The 17,492-nt window shown below is 53.5% G+C and overlaps 1 protein-coding gene and 1 long non-coding RNA gene across 3 annotated transcripts; both read right to left on the bottom strand.

Moving 5' to 3' along the window:
• Positions 1-1,617: 1,617 nt before the first annotated feature.
• Positions 1,618-4,239, bottom strand: CEBPA (CCAAT enhancer binding protein alpha). 2 transcript variants are annotated; one of them, XM_072782310.1, is made up of 2 exons: positions 3,315-4,239; positions 1,618-3,260 (listed from the first exon to the last, which is right to left on the bottom strand). In XM_072782310.1, exons 1-2 carry the CDS (start codon positions 4,147-4,149, stop codon positions 2,986-2,988), a joined length of 1,110 nt encoding a protein of 369 aa, XP_072638411.1. In that variant the 5' UTR covers positions 4,150-4,239; the 3' UTR covers positions 1,618-2,985. The 2 variants fall into 2 exon arrangements, with proteins under 2 accessions (XP_072638411.1, XP_072638405.1); XM_072782304.1 differs by having other exon boundaries at positions 1,618-3,287; positions 3,327-4,238.
• A 4,130-nt stretch (positions 4,240-8,369) lies between these two features.
• On the bottom strand, positions 8,370-14,497 carry LOC140625519 (uncharacterized). The gene is made up of 2 exons (XR_012024879.1): positions 14,360-14,497; positions 8,370-9,062 (listed from the first exon to the last, which is right to left on the bottom strand). It is a non-coding gene; the product is annotated as an uncharacterized lncRNA (long non-coding RNA).
• Positions 14,498-17,492: the final 2,995 nt, after the last annotated feature.

Below are 17,492 nucleotides of genomic sequence, written 5' to 3'. Positions count from 1 at the left end.
TCTCCCGGGGGGCCCACCGGCCCCATTCCTTCCCTGGGGTTGGCTTTGGTTGGCTGTGTCTTGTCCCCAGCAAAGTCTGCCCTGGACCTCAGGACCTACAGTAGGAGGGGTGCCCCTTAGTAGGCCGACAGCTCTGCAAGAGGAAACCCCAGGAGAGGAGGCAGTGGGAGGGGAGAGGGAGGAGGGCGGGCAGGAAGGGTGTCCCTCCCCCTGCTCATCCTGGGATCTGTTCTGGGGGCAAAGGGGGAGGCTGAGGTTTGGCCCCCTCAAACAAGAAAAACTGGAATTAGCACTGAACTCAGAGAGGGTTTGCTGGGGCCTAGCAAGCCGTGGCCTGCCCTGGGCCTCTAGGCAGACGGTGGGGCTCTGCCTCCTTGGTTCCCAGGGCGGTGGGGCAGGCAGCCGCCTCCACACTGGGCCCGTGGCCTTTCCTCTGCCAAGGGCGGCCCTGGGCGAGGAGGCGGCCAGACACAGGACGGAGAGGGCGGGGGCCGGGGCGGGAAGGGGGCAAGTCACCCCTGTTAACCACACGGGGCAGGTAAAGCTAAAGCTTTCAGAATTGAAAAAGAGTGTGTAATTTCTTGAAACTGTCCCAGCCCACATGGGCATACACGGTAAGCTGCTCAAGTGAGTCCTCTGGGGGTGACAATGGAAGGTAAGGAGTGTCTGCCTTTTACCCTCAGCGAGAGTCAACTCTGAAAGCCCAGCCAGCTTCCTGCGCTATTTCCTGCCAGGCCTCCTTCTATCAGGCGTGAGGGTGGCCCCCCCCCACTTTGGTTGGCTCTCACTGCCGCCAAGGGGGTGCCAGGGTGCCTGAGTGGGGGGACTCGGTCCAGGGTGGGCGAAGTGCGGGATGGGGTGGGGGGGGTGGATGCTGGCGGTGGCTCCTTGCCAGGCGGAATGCGTGGAAGACCACGTACCCACTGCAGGCGTGCCGAGGGTCCCCTTCCCTGGCTTGGCTGGGGCAGGGCAGCTACGGAAGGTGGGGCACAGGGGTGCTCGGCTTTCAGGCTGCCCTTCCGGGCCCTGCTGGGTAGGTTACAGCCCCACAGCGTAGAGCAAGTGGGGGAAAGGCAGAAGGTCCTCCCGCTTGAGGCCTCTCCCCGCCCTCCCAGGGTCCTGCGGGTGGGTAAGGCACGACCCGTATGAGCAAGGCGGCCACACAGCTAGAGCCGTGAGCGATCTAGAAGCAAATGTGGCCAAAGGGCCTCTGGAGCCTGGAGCCTGGAGCCACTGGGCCGGGCCTGTTCAAGCCCCAGACAGCCCGTGACAACTTCAGGCCAAGGGATCCTTCTCTCTGAGCCCCTCTGCTCCTCCCAGGGGCTCCGGAGAGGCCACACCAAGGCCCTGTGACCTCCCTCCCCTCCAACTCTCGCCCATCCAGGAGACTCTCTCTTCAGGATTTGGGCTTTCTCAGCTTGGAGCATGCCTTCCTTCTGCCATTTGTTTGCCTCGGTTGGGAGAAGTCGCCCCCTTCATGTAAAGAGGGGCTTGGGATGGGAGAGCTAATGAAAGTCAGGATCTCGGCCAGAAAATACGCTGTGATTATTTACAAATGTGACCTGGCCCACAGAAAACTTTGGAAGTAGCTTTTCTGGTTTTAAAAAGACACCAAAATTTACTTTGATATGTTTATATTATAGATATAATACATAAAACATCTAGCATGAAACTCTACGTTCTCCCCAAAGAAGAGAACCAAGCTGTCCTTCCCTGCTCCCAGCCCCAGCGATCTGCGCTTGCTGGCTGGAGGCCACCTCCCTTCCAGACCAGGAGCCAGGGCCTCTGGGGGGGCGGGCAGGACAAGCCTGTGGGCGGCCCAGGCCGGAGGGCACCGAGGCCCACGGCCCCCCAACCCCCCAGGGAAAGAGGAAGCCCACCTCACCTCTTTGGTTCCCCTGGGAGCAAAAGCGATCCCCCAAAACCAAAAGGAAAGAGAGCCGCAGACCCTCCCTGCAGCTGCTGACAAAGAGTCTCATTTTGGCAAGTATCTGAGCAAAACCAAAACAAAACAAAAACCAAATAAAATGGTGGTTTAGCATAGACGTGCACATTCACATTGCACAAGGCACCGCTGGGACACAGAGAGGCCAGATACAAGTGTTGATATCGGCTGATAAAGCAAAATATTTGGAAAGCTTCTCATAACTTCGGTCCCTCTGGGATGGACAGATTGTGCTTCATGTTTGTATGGCAATGCTGGCAACATACAGTACAAGGCTGATGGTCCCAGTGTCCCTTCACCCCACCTCCCCGCCCCACTCCCACCCCCACCCCGGGGCCAGATCTCTAGGTTTCCCTCTGCCACCAGGCTACCACTCCCACGAACACGTGTCCAGATAGCTTTGGCCTGCCCTGGCCTGACCGGGGGTGGGGGTGGAGGGGCTCCCGCCGGTCACCCGGTGACCCCCATCTCAGTGAGTTCTGCCCAGGGAAGCCCAGCCCGTGACAGGCTGGGAGACTGGAGGGCAGGGAGCTAGGGACCCGCCACCTTCATGTAGAACTAGGGTAACGACCTTCCAAGTCCCTGTATGTCCTCCCTTCCGAGGACGGGCGCCGAGAGATCCTGACCCTTGGAGCAGCCGCGGGCCTGCACGCTGCCCTCTCTCCCCGGGGGTGGGGGTGGGGGTGGGGGGCCTGCACCTCGGGGTGCGGCAGGAACCCTCCGAATAAAATGACAAGGCACCTATCGGCTCCCCCTACTCGGTAGGAATCGGAGCGGCGAGTTTGCGTTTCCAAGGCACGAGGGTATCCTTAATACTAGAGTTGCCAGGCTCGGGCTCGGGCTCGGGCTCGGCTCGGCCCCACGGCGCTTCCCTCCTTCGGGGAGAAGGCCCGGCCTGACCCCCGTCCTGGGCGCACCGAATCGGCGGGCCGGGGCCTCCCAGGCCGGGCCTGCGCCGCGGGGGGCAGCCTGGAGATCCCGAGCCGAGCCCGACTCCACGAATCCACGCCCGGGGTCCCAGCGGGCGGCCGCCCCGCGCCTCACGGGCAGTTGCCCATGGCCTTGACCAGGGAGCTCTCGGGCAGCTGGCGGAAGATGCCCCGCAGCGTGTCCAGCTCGCGGCTCAGCTGTTCCACCCGCTTGCGCAGGCGGTCATTGTCACTGGTGAGCTCCAGCACCTTCTGCTGCGTCTCCACGTTGCGCTGCTTGGCCTTGTCCCGGCTCTTGCGCACGGCGATGTTGTTGCGCTCGCGCCGCACCCGGTACTCGTTGCTGTTCTTGTCCACCGACTTCTTGACTTTGCCCGCGCCGCCGCCTCCGCCTCCTCCGCCTCCGCCGCCTCCTCCGCCGCCTCCTCCGCCTCCGCCGCCGCCCGCCGCGCGGAGGTCGGGGTGCGCGGCGGCCAGCGCCTTGAGCGCGCCGCCGGGGCCCGGCAAGCCCGCGGGGCCGAGGGCGGGCGCCGGGTGAGGGCTGGGCACGGGCGTGGGCGGCGGCGTGGGGTGGCCGGGCTGCAGGTGCATGGTGGTCTGGCCGCAGTGCGCGATCTGGAACTGCAGGTGCGGGGCGGCCAGGTGCGCGGGCGGCGCGTGCGCGTGCGGGTGCGGGTGCGGGTGCGGGTGCGGCGGCGGCGGCGGCGGCGGCTGGTAGGGGAAGAGGCCGGCCAGCGCCAGCTGCTTCGCCTCGTCGTCCTCGCGCGGCTCCTGCTTGATCACCAGCGGCCGCAGCGCCGGCGCCCCGACGCGCTCGTACAGCGGCTCCAGCCTGCCGTCCAGGTAGCCGGCCGCCGCGCAGCCGTAGCCGGGAGCCGGGCCGTGCGCGCCGCCGGGCATCGCCGCGCCGCCGGGGCCCCCGGGGGCGCCCGCGTAGTCGAAGTCGCCGCCGCCGCCGCCGCCGCCGCCGCCGCCGCCGCCCGCGGGGGCCGCGGCCGCCTTGGCCTTCTCCTGCTGCCGGCTGTGCTGGAACAGGTCGGCCAGGAACTCGTCGTTGAAGGCGGCCGGGTCGATGTAGGCGCTGATGTCGATGGACGTCTCGTGTTCGCAGATGCCGCCCAGCGGCTCCGGGGCGGCAGGTGGGGCGGGGGCCTGCGCGGAGCCCGCGCCCCGGGGGAAGCCGAAGGCGGCGCTGCTGGGCGCGTGCGGGGGGCTCTGGAGGTGGCTGCTCATCGGGGGCCGCGGCTCCGCCTCGTAGAAGTCGGCCGACTCCATGGGGGAGCTACAGCCCTCCCGGCATGGCGCGCCTCGGCGGCCTCCAGCCCGCGCGGGGCGCCAACGCCGCCGCCGCCCCCGAGCCCCGGGCCCCGCCGCCTCGCGCCCGCGCAGCTCCGGTCGCGAATGGCCAGGCCCGCGCGGGGCCCGCGTTTATACCGGGGGCGGCGCCCTGCGGAGCCCGACGGAGCGGCGGCGCCTCCTGGGTCCTAGCGCCGGGCCGCCGGCGGGGGAGGCGAGCGGGGCCGCAGCGCGGCGCGGGCGGGAGGGGCCCCGGCGCGGCGCCCCCTGCCCCGGCCCCGCCGGCCCGACCCGGACGCGCGCGCGCCCCGCCCTGGGCCGAGCCGTCGCCCCCGCACGCACGTGGCCGGGGACCGGGCCCCCTCCTCGGGCTGCCCCGGGGCTCCACTTCCAGCCGGCGGCCGGGGAGTCCGGGAGCGCCCAGGCGCGGCGCGCGGTGGGGGCGGGGGGGCGGGGGGGCCGGGGGCCGGGCTTGCGGCCTGAGCCACCGCCGCGGGACTCGCTCTCAGAGCTCCCAGTGGCCCCGCCGGGGCCCCGGTGTCGGCTGGGCGGCGGCGCGGGGAGGGGGCCGGAGCCGGCCGGGAGGCCGAGGGGAGCGCCCGGCGCGCGGCGGCTCCGCGTCCCCCTCCCTGACCTCGGGCCGCCCCGCCGAGGCCGCGCAGGAGCCGGTCCCCGCCCGCCGCGTCCTGCGGGGTCCCCGGGCTGGCGGCGCCGGGCGCTAGGACCGCGCGGGGCGCGGAGGCGAGGCAGGCGGCGGCCGCGGGGAGCGGGAGGACGCGGCCGGCGGGTCCGCGGGGCAGGACAACTTTTTCTTTTCCAGGACTTGCCCCGGCCCGAGGCGCGGGAGGCTGGGCGCGCGGGGCTGGCGCCGTGCCTGGAGCTGGAGCCCAGGGCCGGGGTTCCGCGGCCAGGCGGGGCGCGCAGACGGAGGACGCCGAGCTGAGCCGGGACGGGGACCCCGGGCTCGGGAGCCTCTGCCCCCGCGCCCCGCACCTCCGCCCCAGTTCCGGTGGGCTCCGGGGCGGGAGCCGGGGCTCGGGGACCTCGGGGACCTCGGGGACCTCGGGAGGGCCCTGCCCGCGGCTCGCAGGGCGCTGGGTCCCGGGATCCTGGGGAACGAGGTGGCCAGGCCGGGTCCCCTTGGCCGCCGCCTCCGCATTCGCTGCTGGAGCTGGGGGTTAAGGCAGCGCGTCTCCCCAGCCACGTGGCGCCTCGCGGCTCTATCCCGGGACCGCGGGCGGCGGCGGGGGGGCGGGGGCGCACCCCGGGGCCCGCAGGTCGCCGCTGCCTCTACCTCCCCCGCAGCGCCCCTTAAGACTTAGTGCGCCGAAGCCCGACACCGCCCGGGCGCCGGTTGGAGGTGTGCCCGTTTGGGGAGAGCCGGGCTGCGCAGGCCAGGACCCCCCCCCCCCCAAGGTGGCCTTCCAGAGCCTGGCAAGGCGCCAGAGCCCGCCCGGGAGCCCCGGAGGAGGCGCCCCGCAAAAGCACAGCCGGCCGGGGAGGCCGAGCTTCCACTGCGGTCACTGTGAAGCAGCAGCTCCGTCTGCGGAACACATACTGTGCTTTAATCAAGTTCCTATTCAACATATTCCCAATGATTAATGGCCCAACTGCTTCAATTTTTTTTTTTTTTTGGTCCAAAGCTCATACACGAGATATTTTAAGCTTTTGGCCTGAGCGTAAAAGCAAATATATTAAATAAATAACCTTTGTGAGCCCGGAGCCACTCTCTGGGCCAGAGGCAGCACCCATTTCTGCACCTTGCCCGTGTGGACATCTGGTCGGGAACCCGAAAACGCTCAGTGGGATTTTCAGGGTTTTTTTCTGCGGTGCTAAAAATCACAGCCTGCTAAAATCGCAGGGTAGTAAGAAAGCACAGGCTCTTGAAGGCGTCCTGCGCTGAGAATGCACACCAGGTGTGCTGCCCGGGGTTGCTGTTGCCAGTACAGGCAGCAGGACCCTCTCCTCTCAGGATGGGAAGACACCCGGGCTGGGGAGGAATAAGAGGATGGGGCAGGGTGACAGAGACACCAAGTGGGGACCTCACCCAGCATGGCACCAGTGGAACCACAGTGGAACCAGAATTCTCCTCATGAGGCCTGCTGGGTGCCTAGAGATGAGTGAGAGGCAGGCCCCTGCCGCCTCAGAGCCCTGGGCACAGTTGGGAAGACAGGTCAGCACCCAAGGTCTGCTGGGAGACAGTGTCCTTCCACAGAGGGGGTGGCCCCAAAAGAGCAGGGGATGGGATTGGGCAGGAGCACTTGGTCCGTTAAACCAGGAAACACAAATGGGGATGAGGGATGGTGGTGCTCCAAGAAAGGGACACCCTCCCCTGGTGAATATGGGGCTCCTAGGGAGGCAGCAACCCCCTTTGTCTGGGGAAGTACGTTGGGGTAAATTGTACCCCCACCTCCGCCAAATTCATAGTTTGAAGCCCTAACCCCCAGTATGACTGTATTCTGAGATGCGGTTTTTAGAAGGTCATAAGGTTAAACAAAGTCCTAAGGTCGGGGTTCTAATCTGATAGGAGTAGTGGCCTTATAAGAAGAAGAAAGGAGATATTTCTCTCTCTCTCTTTCTGTCCCTCTCTGCCTCCCTTCCTCCCTCTACCACGTGAGGACACGGGGAGAAGGCAGCGTGCAAGCCAGGAAGAGAGCTCTCACCAGAACCTGACCGTGCTGGCACCCTGATCCCAGGCTTCCAGCCTCCAGAACTGTGAGAAAGTTAGTGTGTGTTGTGTAAGCCCCCCCTGCCCTCCCTGTGGTATTTGGTGATGGCAGCCCAAGCTAAGATAGGTGGTTAGAGAGGGCTTCAGGCAGGAGTAGACCTTTGAGCTGCACCTTTAAAGATGAGCAGGAATTTGCTGGAAGGATGGGCAGACGGAACGGCAGGTGCAAAGGTGGAGAGCCTGCCAGTGCATGGCATGTTCTGGTAACAAAGGACAAGATGAGTGGCGGGCTGGAGCGCACAGATTGCTGGGGAGGGGCCTAGATAAGGCTGGATCCACAGACTGGGCTGGGTGCACGGCCAAGGCCGCTCCTGGTAAAGAGAGAGCCTATCCCAAAGGCTTCCGCTGTCCAGCTCTTAGCAGGTGGGCACTGTAATCCAGTCCGGGTCGCTGAAAGGTCACTGTGGTAGCGGCTAGAGAGGGGAGGGCGGACCACGAAAAACAGTGGAGCCCCGAGACCCCCAGTGATGGGAGGGGACAGGGATGGATTTGAATGTCAGGACTTAGAGTCTAGGTGGGGGCTGAATGCATTCCTTCTGGCTGGGGGTATCATCCTCCAACATATGTCACGCAGGTAAAATAGAGGGTCCCCTCCAAGCCCCTCGGGGTCACAAGATCTCACCACCTGCAGGACCCCTGCATGTTTTGTGGCTCTGGAGAGAGGACAGTTGCCCAGGAACAGCCTCCAGGATCTACCTGCCGTATTCTAGTTTTTCCCTTTGAGGTCGAAGAGAACACCTGGGGATAGGAGGAAGCCATCTGAGGGCAAATAGTGGTCTGTGGGTGGGTGTGTGGGTTTGAGGTGAAGGAGCACCCAGGCATCTGGAGCAGGAGTCTTGGAGCTCTCCAAGCCCTGACGCAAGAATTGGCTGCGGGTCCTCGGTGAGACCCCAGGGTTGGTGGTTCCACCACTTTCCATGGGAGGTGCCCACGGCTGGCAGGGGCCTGTGTCCTGACGGGACTCCTAGGCAGTCAGCGTTTGGCTGGAACCACGTGGGAGGGAGATGGCTGCGTGGCTCTGCTGAATGGAGACAGAGCCAGTACGAAGAGCGGCGAATATATCGCCTGACCACCTTTACTATCCTTTTTTGCCTTTTTTTTGGTGATGACACTTGGCAGTTGCTGAGGACAGAACTCTCCAGGGTGCTTTGGCAGGCCAGGGCTGTGGGACAGGGGCCCATCCCAAATCTGACAGGCTGCAGGCTCACCAGGCCTGATTTCTGGCTCTGGATCTACTTTTTACAAAAGAGAAAATGAGCAACAGAGGTGAAAATGCATTTCGTAGGTGTCAACTGTGCTCCAGCCAGCTCGGAAGAGGAGGCTGCTTCTGAGCTGGGGGAGGTAGGGGCCAGATGGGGAGAGGGGAGCCCTCCCCTGCATGCGTTGTGGGTGCTGAGTTTTGGGTGCTCTCGGATGGAGCCTGAGTCCAGGGTCGTTCACAACACTAACCACTCTGAGAAGACAAACGGAAGCCTGGGAAGTTTTTTACTCGAAGTCAACCTTCCTTAACGCAGCGCACACAAAAGAATTCACGTATAAGTTTGAAACTTAATCAGATTCTGAAGAGTGAGACTGGCACCAACCCCGCTGACTACTTTTATCGAAAGCTTAATGGATATAAGATTGGCCACTCCAAAGCAGGACTAATTAAGATAATAAATGAGGACTGGCTAAGATAACACCCAAGACAAGAACTGCACTTTCCAGGCACAGTTTGTGCTCTGACTAGGGGACGTGAATATATCTAACAACAGTGACTCAGGAAAATACTCTCAGAGAGCTTCCCAGAACATAGACACACAAAACAAAACGCAAGTCACTCCTTATGCTAAATGCAGTGCTTACTGAGGTTTATACTCATTCGTTTGATGTTTTAAATATTGGGAGGTTCAGTGTATGGACTCAGTGGACAGTCGACCAAGAGCCCTAGAGTTTCTTACCAACCGCCTCTGGGCATTTGGAGAAACCATTTTTATACCTCATTAGATCATACATCCTGTCCCCCCAGGAGGCCTGGTGATACGGGGGATCCTTCAGACCTGTTCAAACGCCTCCTTCATCCTTTCCCAGCTGGGTGACCTTGGGCCAGTTGAATATGCTGCGCCTCTGTCTTCTTTCCTGGAAACCGGTGACAATAATTCATCGTAGCACATTCTCACTTGTTCTAGGGGAAGGTACGCAGGAGTCACACGAAGCATAATTAAGTGCATCATCATGAGCTAGAAATGATTGAAACTGTTAGGAAATGCAGCTATGTTAAATGTATATACCACATGAAATCACGACCACGAGGATTCAGATGCGTGAAAGAGCCACACTGTCAGGTTCATGAGAGTCAACATGTTTCAAGTTTTCTCTTGATTTTCATCGACCACGATGTGTGTATGGGTTTTCTTCATCTGCTTGTTGGTTTATCTCATTTGCTTGCCACTGCTGGCAGATAAGCAATAACAGGCACCAAAAAATTTTAGAAAAAGAACACTGAGTTGAAATTTAAAATTCCGAGAATTCTATCCATTATCTCAATTTTGTTTGGCAAATCGGGGGGAAAGAAAGCCTCCTATTCTGTTCTGTTAGAGAACTCTCTTGGTAGATGATGGACCCCAGGACTCCCCACCCAGCATTTGGAGAACACTGCAGAAAGCAAGCAGTGGATGATGTGGGCAGCCCCACCCCATTTTTGTGGGATCCGGGACAAGACTACGAATGGTAGCCCACATACCATCTGTTTAAACACTGAAAGTTACCGGCCAGATGAACAAACTGTTAGATCAAATGCTTCTACCTTTCTGCCTTGACAAGTATATCCTTGTCATGTCCTAGAAGGCCAAGTTAAATTTAGCATCTGACTCTGGAACATGGTGGTGCCTGGAGAGCCAACCACCCCCTTCTGTTCCCCGCCCCCTTGAGGGACCCCTGGAAGGGTCCTGAGTTGGGTGGGAGTAGTTTCCCAGCACAGGGTTCCAGCACTGCCCGGACCCCCCCTGAAGATTGCTGCCCCCGGTCACCCCTTGGATGCCCAAGTGGGCCCGGGCAGCTGGCTCTCGGCTGTGTGGGCAGGCCATTTCTTGGCCTAGGAGGCTTCTCACCCTGAGGGAAGGGAGCAGCAAGAGGAGGGCATGAGTGGGGCCTTCTCTCCTGGGGGTCTGCTGGGCAGGGTCTCAGCACGTTGGTGGGGCATCACTCATTCCACGTGAGCAGGAAGGCAGTGACCCCAGTGCTTCTGGCCTCGTCTGGGGGCTCCTGGCCCTGCTTCTGCTGGAAGACCCGTCCGTTGGCAATAGTGCCAAACCCGTGGCCCCAGGTCACCCCTTCTCTCCACCTTCCCTTGGATTCTCCTGGTTTCCAGCCTCTATACTCCTCCATCGCGGCAGCCTCCAACTGGTCTCCCTGCTGCTCTCCCTGCCTCCTTGACCCTCAACTCTTTCCCACAAAGCAGCCCGAGTTACCCATGAGACAGGCACTCAATTCACGTCACTCACCTTGGTCAACCCCTGGGCCTGCCCATTGCATGTGGGAGAAGAGGGCACAATGAATGCCTCAACCTGGCGAGGCCCTGCAGAAATTGGCTCTCCGCTCTCCTCATGCCTCCGACTCCTGGCTCCCCGCTCCGCTGTTGGCCCAGCCGAGCATCTCCCAGCCTGCAGGCATTGCACTTTGCTCTGCTGGCTCCCTGGAAGCTTCTTCCCGATGAGAGAGCAACTCCTTTCCCGTCATCTGCGGCTCACCTTCTCCAAGAGATTCCTATGAGGTCCGAGTGGAGCGCCAGCCAACCCTCCACCCCCCATCACTCCTAAGGCCCCTGTGCATTTTTGCTTCCTCCTAGCACTCTCTGGAAAACGGTCTTGTTTACTTATTTTGCTTGTTCCCTGTCTGGCTTCCCCCCACTAGAATGCCAGCTCCACAAAGACAGGACCTTGTCTGTCCTGTTCTGCCTATTTCCAGAGCTAGAACAGGCCTTGGCATATGGGAGAGCCTCAAATATTTGTCGAATGAACACAGAATGGATTCTATTCAAGAAAACTGCTACCCGGCCACCCTCCCAGAGCTCAATTCATTCCCAAGCCTTGCAGGGCAGCTCAAGGGTGGCCCCAAAAGATGCTTGGGAAGCCCCGACCCCCTATGTCAGGGCTCCCCCTGGGTAGAACCATCCAGAGCCTTCTGAAGCTGTGCCAGGTGAGACTGCCAGGGCCTGGAGAGTCTGCACAGTGCCTCTGGGCTAACTCAAAAGAAGCCCCCTCGGGGAAGATGTGGCCTCCAGGGGCTTGGCTGAGCAGAGAGTACCTTTGCCAGGAGGAAAAAGGGCCCCTTTCTCTGGAGAGATACAGCCCAGCCAGGACACAAGGCTTGGTGCGTGGGGGCCTCCTGAATTGGGCTCTTTGGTGTAGCACAGACCCTCAGCCCTGCAAGACAGCCCTGAAGCACCCCTCCACCTCGGCTCCAGAGCACCCTCTGCCTGTAGGGCACCGCTGGGAGGGTGCCCCAGGAGAGCAAGACTCCGTCCTCGGGCATGACTGGACATCAGATCCACCTGGGGAAACGTGGGATCAGCTGCCTTCCTCACATGGAAGGCGGGAGACCTGGCCAAACCCTACCGCTCAAGAGATGGGGTGCACTTCCCGTGCACATCCGCACACCCCCTTCTTTGGCCCCACTCCTTCTGCTGGCCCATTCCAAGGATTGATGCCTTGAGGCGCATCTTTAAACACAAACAAGCCAACACTTAAACGAGGTGAGAAACCAAATCTTTTGAAAATCAAAACCAGAGCTTTTGAGGTGCTGGCTCATGAAGGATTCAACTCTAGTCCTCTTTCCTTGTGGTTATGACCCTGCTTCCCCCAAGTCTAAGCCTCTCTGTGCTCTGTGTAAAGCTGACACCGAATTAACAGGAAAAGCGAGCTGCCTACCCGAGGTGTCCAAAAGCCCCATCACCCTCGCCCAATAGATTGTTCCCCAAGGAAGCCATTAGCAGGTCCTGCTTGGTCTACTGCAATGTACTGTCAGCTACTGGAGTTAAAAACATTTTTTTTTGCAAAAGTTACCTTTTTCGACACCCAGGGTTAATCCTTACCTAAAACAGCAAGATGGAAAAAAAAAAAAAAAAGGAAAAAAAAAAAAGCAAGATGGAGAACAGTGTGTAGCTTCCACTTCTCAGGGGAAAAATTATTTAAACATATATATATGCATATACATAGTCAGTGTATAGAAAGAGGACAGAAGTTAGGAGAAATACACACCGAGCTGTTAACAGTGGTGCTGCCTTTGTGGGACAGGAGAGGACTTGTTCTTTTTTGTTTATACCCTTGTGTATATGGGGCTTTTGAAACAGAGGAGTATGTATTTATTACTTTTATAGTTTTATAAACTATAAAAATATTTTAAGTCTCCTTAATTTTACAGTTTTATAATTTTTATAGTTTTATAAACTATAAAATGCTTTAAAGTCACCTTAATTTAGTCCGCAAATGTATAATGCCACAATGGATTGCACAGTTTTATAAATAACTTCAAAATGCTATTTAATGGCCCTATTTTCGAAAATGAAAAATCAGGAGATGTACTCTAGGAATAAACGGTGGCGTGATCTGTGAATTTGCTCATACGGAGACCCATACCTAGTCACAGACACCGAATCACATTTAGTTCTATGTTTCACAAGCCAGCCTTATTTTAAATGAGAAGAGCACATCCATTTGTACATAAAGAACTTCTACAAATTCGTGTGACAAAGAATCCCAATCCAAAAGGAAATGGGTATATAAAGAGAGTCTATTAATAAAAAACAATAAATGCAAATGCATTTTAAGTGTGTTTGGAAATACTAATTCTCTGAATAAAAGATAAACAAAGTAAAGCTCCATGAGTCAAGGGGGTAAAGAGAAAAACGTTTGATAATGTGCTGTGCAGACTAATGGATAGAGCAAACAGGTAGGATTATATATTGATCCAACCTCTTTGGAAGACAATTTAAAAATGCCTGTCTAACTTGAAAGTGTCATTTCCTTTCACTTAACAATTCCTCTTAAAGAAATTTAATCCCATAAACTCTCATATGTACATACATGCTGCAAACACAGATATTGACCCAAACACGGTTTATAACTGCAAAAGCTGGAAACAGAGGCATGTCTATTAATAAGAGACTGGTTGGGGGCCTGGTTATTGAGCTTGGGTGGCTCAATCCGCTAAACGTCTGACTCTTGATTTTAGCTCAGGTTATGACCTCAGGGTCTTGGGATTGAGCCCCAGGACAGGCCCTGCACTCAGTGGGGAGTCTGCGTGAGGATTTCTCTCCCTCTGCCCCTCCCCCTGCTTGTGCTTGTGCTCTCTCCCTTCCAGTCTCTAAAATAAATAAATACATCTTAAAAAAAATAATAGGAGACTGGTTAAGTAACCAAGACAGTTGGTTAATTATCCTCTGTGTCTCTGTTAAAAAAGACAAAACTCTATATGAACATATACAGGAAAAGCTCTGATACATTCATGTATACATACATATAATAATATATGCATATACACAATACATCTATATAATATACAAATGCACATATAGGGATATGAATATATATATATATTTATATATACAGTGCGGAAAATGTGTATACTACATCCCCATGCATGTGAAAAGAAGGGGGAGGGTCTACATATATGCTTATCTTGCCCTAGAACATCTTAGGAACGACATGTAAGCCGGGAAACCAGAGAAGGACTTGCAAGTGGGTGAGAGATTTTTATTATACATTAAGATATATAAAATAGTTAAATAATAATTACACAATAAGGAATTGGGATGACTCCCAAAATTGCAAACACGATTGCTGAATAGTCCCCGAAAACACTTTTGGGATAATAAGAAAAGGAGTTCAATTTAGCTTTTACATAATTGCACAGAACTAAATGACCATAAAAGCTCAAAAAGTCCTTTATTTTCATTGCTGCCCCCAAGAAAATCTATAAAACAATCAGTTACAGTAAGGTTCTTTCATACAACATGAATTCATTTACCCCGAATATGGAATCAAGCTTCCCGTCCATATTGATTTAAGCAGTTCAGGGACTGCAGGCGGGGTAGGGTTATCCCTTCCCATCTCTCCAATTGGTTCTGTCTCTGCCATTTTTCAGTCAAAATTCCAAAGGTCACTTGGAAAGCACATAACCCACTAAGCTGTCCAGACACTCCCTTTTGGCTAGATAACCCCCCACGGTCCAGATCCCAGAGCAGAGTCTTGGGAACCGGGGAAATGCTATTACAAAGCCTTGTCTGCTTGGTCAGTATTTGGGGGTGACCCTGAACACATTGAAAGTTTCAGCAACTATATCTTTAGAATCTGATTTTTCTTATAATTGATTAGAAAAAATCCAGCTTACATTCCAAATGCGGTCATTTTATCATAGACAAGGTGCAATAACAGTTAAACAAAAACCAGCATGAGTCATGCTCCTATAAAACTGTCTACTTACAGAGTTTGGCTTTTCTCTAAACGAGGGAAACTCAAAGTCAGGCAGCACAGAAAAAGGGGTTGTTCTGGCCTCGTACTGGGAGAAATTATTATAAGAAAAGCAGGTCACACGGGATCTGCCCAATGGCTCACTGACATGGAATGTGCACATTGATTGAATTCTTTGGTTGCCCAGCACCACTTGAACATCCTTCCAACATCCGGGGATGTCCCACCTCCCCACGCAGAAGCCAGAACCGCCCTCTCATGGCTGGGATGAGGTGCTTGAAGAAGAGCTGACGACGTACACACTGATGTGAGCCATGGGCTCCACTGACAGATGTAAAGGAACAGGTGCTGGTGGACTTCACTCCGGGAGGGAGACCAAGAGTGTCTGGGGGGCCATGGGCATTGAAGCTGGCCACACAGCCTCTATTCTGGATCCTCTGGTCCTAGAGATGTGGCCAACTTCCTAACATTTTCTTGAATTGTTCTTTAACTTCATTCTCTAGCGAGTTAGCATGGATTCTGTTGGTTATGCCCAGCTGGGAAAAGTCTCGGCCTTGAATGATTAATGAGAACTGGGCCAAGATCAAAGTCACAGATGGTGCTTTCCAACCTTCTCTCTCCAACCATGGCTTGGTCCTGGTACCTTAGTCTTTTTCCAAGCCACGTCTCAGAGCCAGATGAAGAAAGACAACGTGGAATGAGTGACTGGTTTAAATGTCACTCATGCACAGTGACTTTGACAAGCAGCCTAACCTTTCTTGCTCAGTTTTACCATCTCTACAATGGGACAATGAAGCCTTCTGTGCCCAGCAGGAGAGTTGTGAGGATTAAATACAACAAGCAATTAAAGCCACTTAAATTTGAGGGTTAGTCTTCCCAGTAAGGGTACAAAATTAGACTAATGTGGGGTGTTAGAAAATTCCTTATTATAAGGACTAAAAATCAAAATCCCTTTTACAATGAGATCAGGGATTCCTAGCTCTTTTTTTTCTTTTCTTTTTTTCTTTTCTTTTTTCTTTTTTCTGGCCATAGACTTCTTTAGAATTGGTCAAGAAAAATAAAATGATATATCCAAAATCTAAAAAAATAAACTACCTGAAGATTCTGGAGGATGAAAAAAGCAAGCAGATGCTGGAGGAAAGTTGACACTTAAAAGAACATCACAGAGTTTCTTTCTTTTAAAGAAACATTTAGCCTGAAGGCAGGCCCCAGTCTGTGCATGCAGGGCAGCTAAAATTCTGGTAGGAAACCTGCAAAATTATTGGCTTGATGAACCTGAAGACACAGTTTAGAGTGACAGTCACTGGAAAGTGGGGAAAGGGATCCAAGAAAGGAGAGGTTGTGCCCAAATTCTGTGCATAAACTCTACCCGAATCCCTGGTTGGCTCCTAAGCTGCACATGCATGGGACAAACACCACAGCCAGCTACGGCCACTTACCACAGTGGAGACAAAATTTATAGTGTGAATTTAGTCAAATTTACCACAAGTTACAATATAAATCAAAAAAATTTTTTTCAGAGAAACATAAGAATCTGGAGATTCTACAATATATCATTCACAATGTCTAGGATATAATCAAAATTCTCTTAACATACCATAAAACAAGAAAACATCACTCATTCAAAAAAAAAAAAAAAAAGACAACCAAAGGAGACCAACTCTGACATGATTCAGATACTAGAATAGCAGACAAGGATTTTGTTTACTTATTATTTATATATTTACTTTTTAAAAGTAGGCTCTACTCCCAGTATGAGGCTTAAACTCATGACCCTGAGATCAGGACCTGAGCTGAGATCAAGATTGGACACTTAACTGTCTGAACCACCCAGTCACCCCTAGAATAGCAGAAAAGGATGTTAAAGTAGCTATTATGACTATGCCCAAGAATATATAGGAAACATGTTTGCCCATAGAGAGAATAATAGAAAATCTCAATAGAATATAAATTGTAAAGAAGAACCAAATAGAAATTTTGGAAATAAAAAAGTCAGTATTAGAAATTTTAAAATTCACTTGATGGCTTTAGAGAAGAAAAGAAACAACAAAAGAAAGAATCAATGAAATTAAAGAAAAAATCAAGACGTTATCCATCCTGAAGATAACATTTTTTAAAAAGACTGGAAAAAAAATGAGCAGGGCCTCAAAAACTTGTGGGACACCAGAAGAATTAACTTACATATTGTAATGGAGTCCTAGTAGGAGAGGAGAGAAAAAATGAGACAGAAAATGTTTGAAGAAACAGTTTAAAGAAATGGCTGGAGTTGATAAAGGCATAAGTTAACAGGTTCAAAAAGCTCAGGAAACTACAAAGCAGGATCTTGAAAACAACAACATACCTAGGACATTGTAGTCAAATTGTTGAGAACGGAATGAAAACAAAATCTTGAAAGTAATCAGATAAGATGACATATTTCGTACAGAGGAACAAACATTCAAATAGTGTGGGACTTCTGTCAGAAACAAAGGAGGCTGGAAGGCAGAGGAACGGTATCTTTAAAGTACTGGTAGGCAAAAAAAAAAAAAAAAGAAAGAAAGAAAGAAAGAAAAGAAAAGTACTGGTAGGCAAAAAAAAAAAAAAAAAAAAAAAAAGTCAACCCAGAAATCTGTATCTAGTGAATATATCCTTTGAGAATAAAGGTGAAATAAAGATATTTTTAGATTAAAGAAAAGCTAAGAGAACTTGTCAGCAGCAGACCCACACTACAAGAAATGCTAAAGAAAGTTTTCACACTAAAGTAAAGTGAAATCAGATGGAAACCCAGGTCTGTAACATGAAATGAACATCACTGGAAATGGTAAATATGTGGATAATTATAAAGTATAGTTTTTGCCCTCAGTTTCTTTAAAATATAAATAATTGTTTAAAGCAAAAAAATATAACATGGTATTATGGGGTTTATAATGTATGTGGATGTAATAATTATAACAATTACAGCATAAAGTTTAGAGGCTACAAATGGACCTATATGATTGCAAGCTTTTTACATTTTATGTGAAGTGGTGCAATATAACTCTTAGCAGACTATGAAAAATTAAGGATGTATATTGTAATCCTACAGCAATAACTAAAAAACAAAGAGATATAGCTACAAAACAAGTTGAAATGGAATTCTAAAACAATATGCAGTTACTCAAAAGGAA

The sequence above is a fragment of the Canis lupus genome, chromosome 1 (genome assembly GCF_048164855.1).
Source record: "Canis lupus baileyi chromosome 1, mCanLup2.hap1, whole genome shotgun sequence".
In the NCBI taxonomy this organism is placed as follows: Eukaryota; Metazoa; Chordata; class Mammalia; order Carnivora; family Canidae; genus Canis; species Canis lupus.
This window is presented reverse-complemented; position numbering and strand designations above follow the sequence as displayed.

Bases quoted from the DNA above. Each gene is read 5' to 3' on its own strand.
- CEBPA (XM_072782304.1), bottom strand. From the start codon at position 4,149: ATGGAGTCGGCCGACTTCTACGAGGCGGAGCCGCGGCCCCCGATGAGC. The intron at 3,288-3,326 runs GCGCGGCGGGCG...GAGGCGGCGGAG, and splicing joins CGCCGCGCACCCCGACCTCC to GAGGCGGCGGAGGCGGAGGA.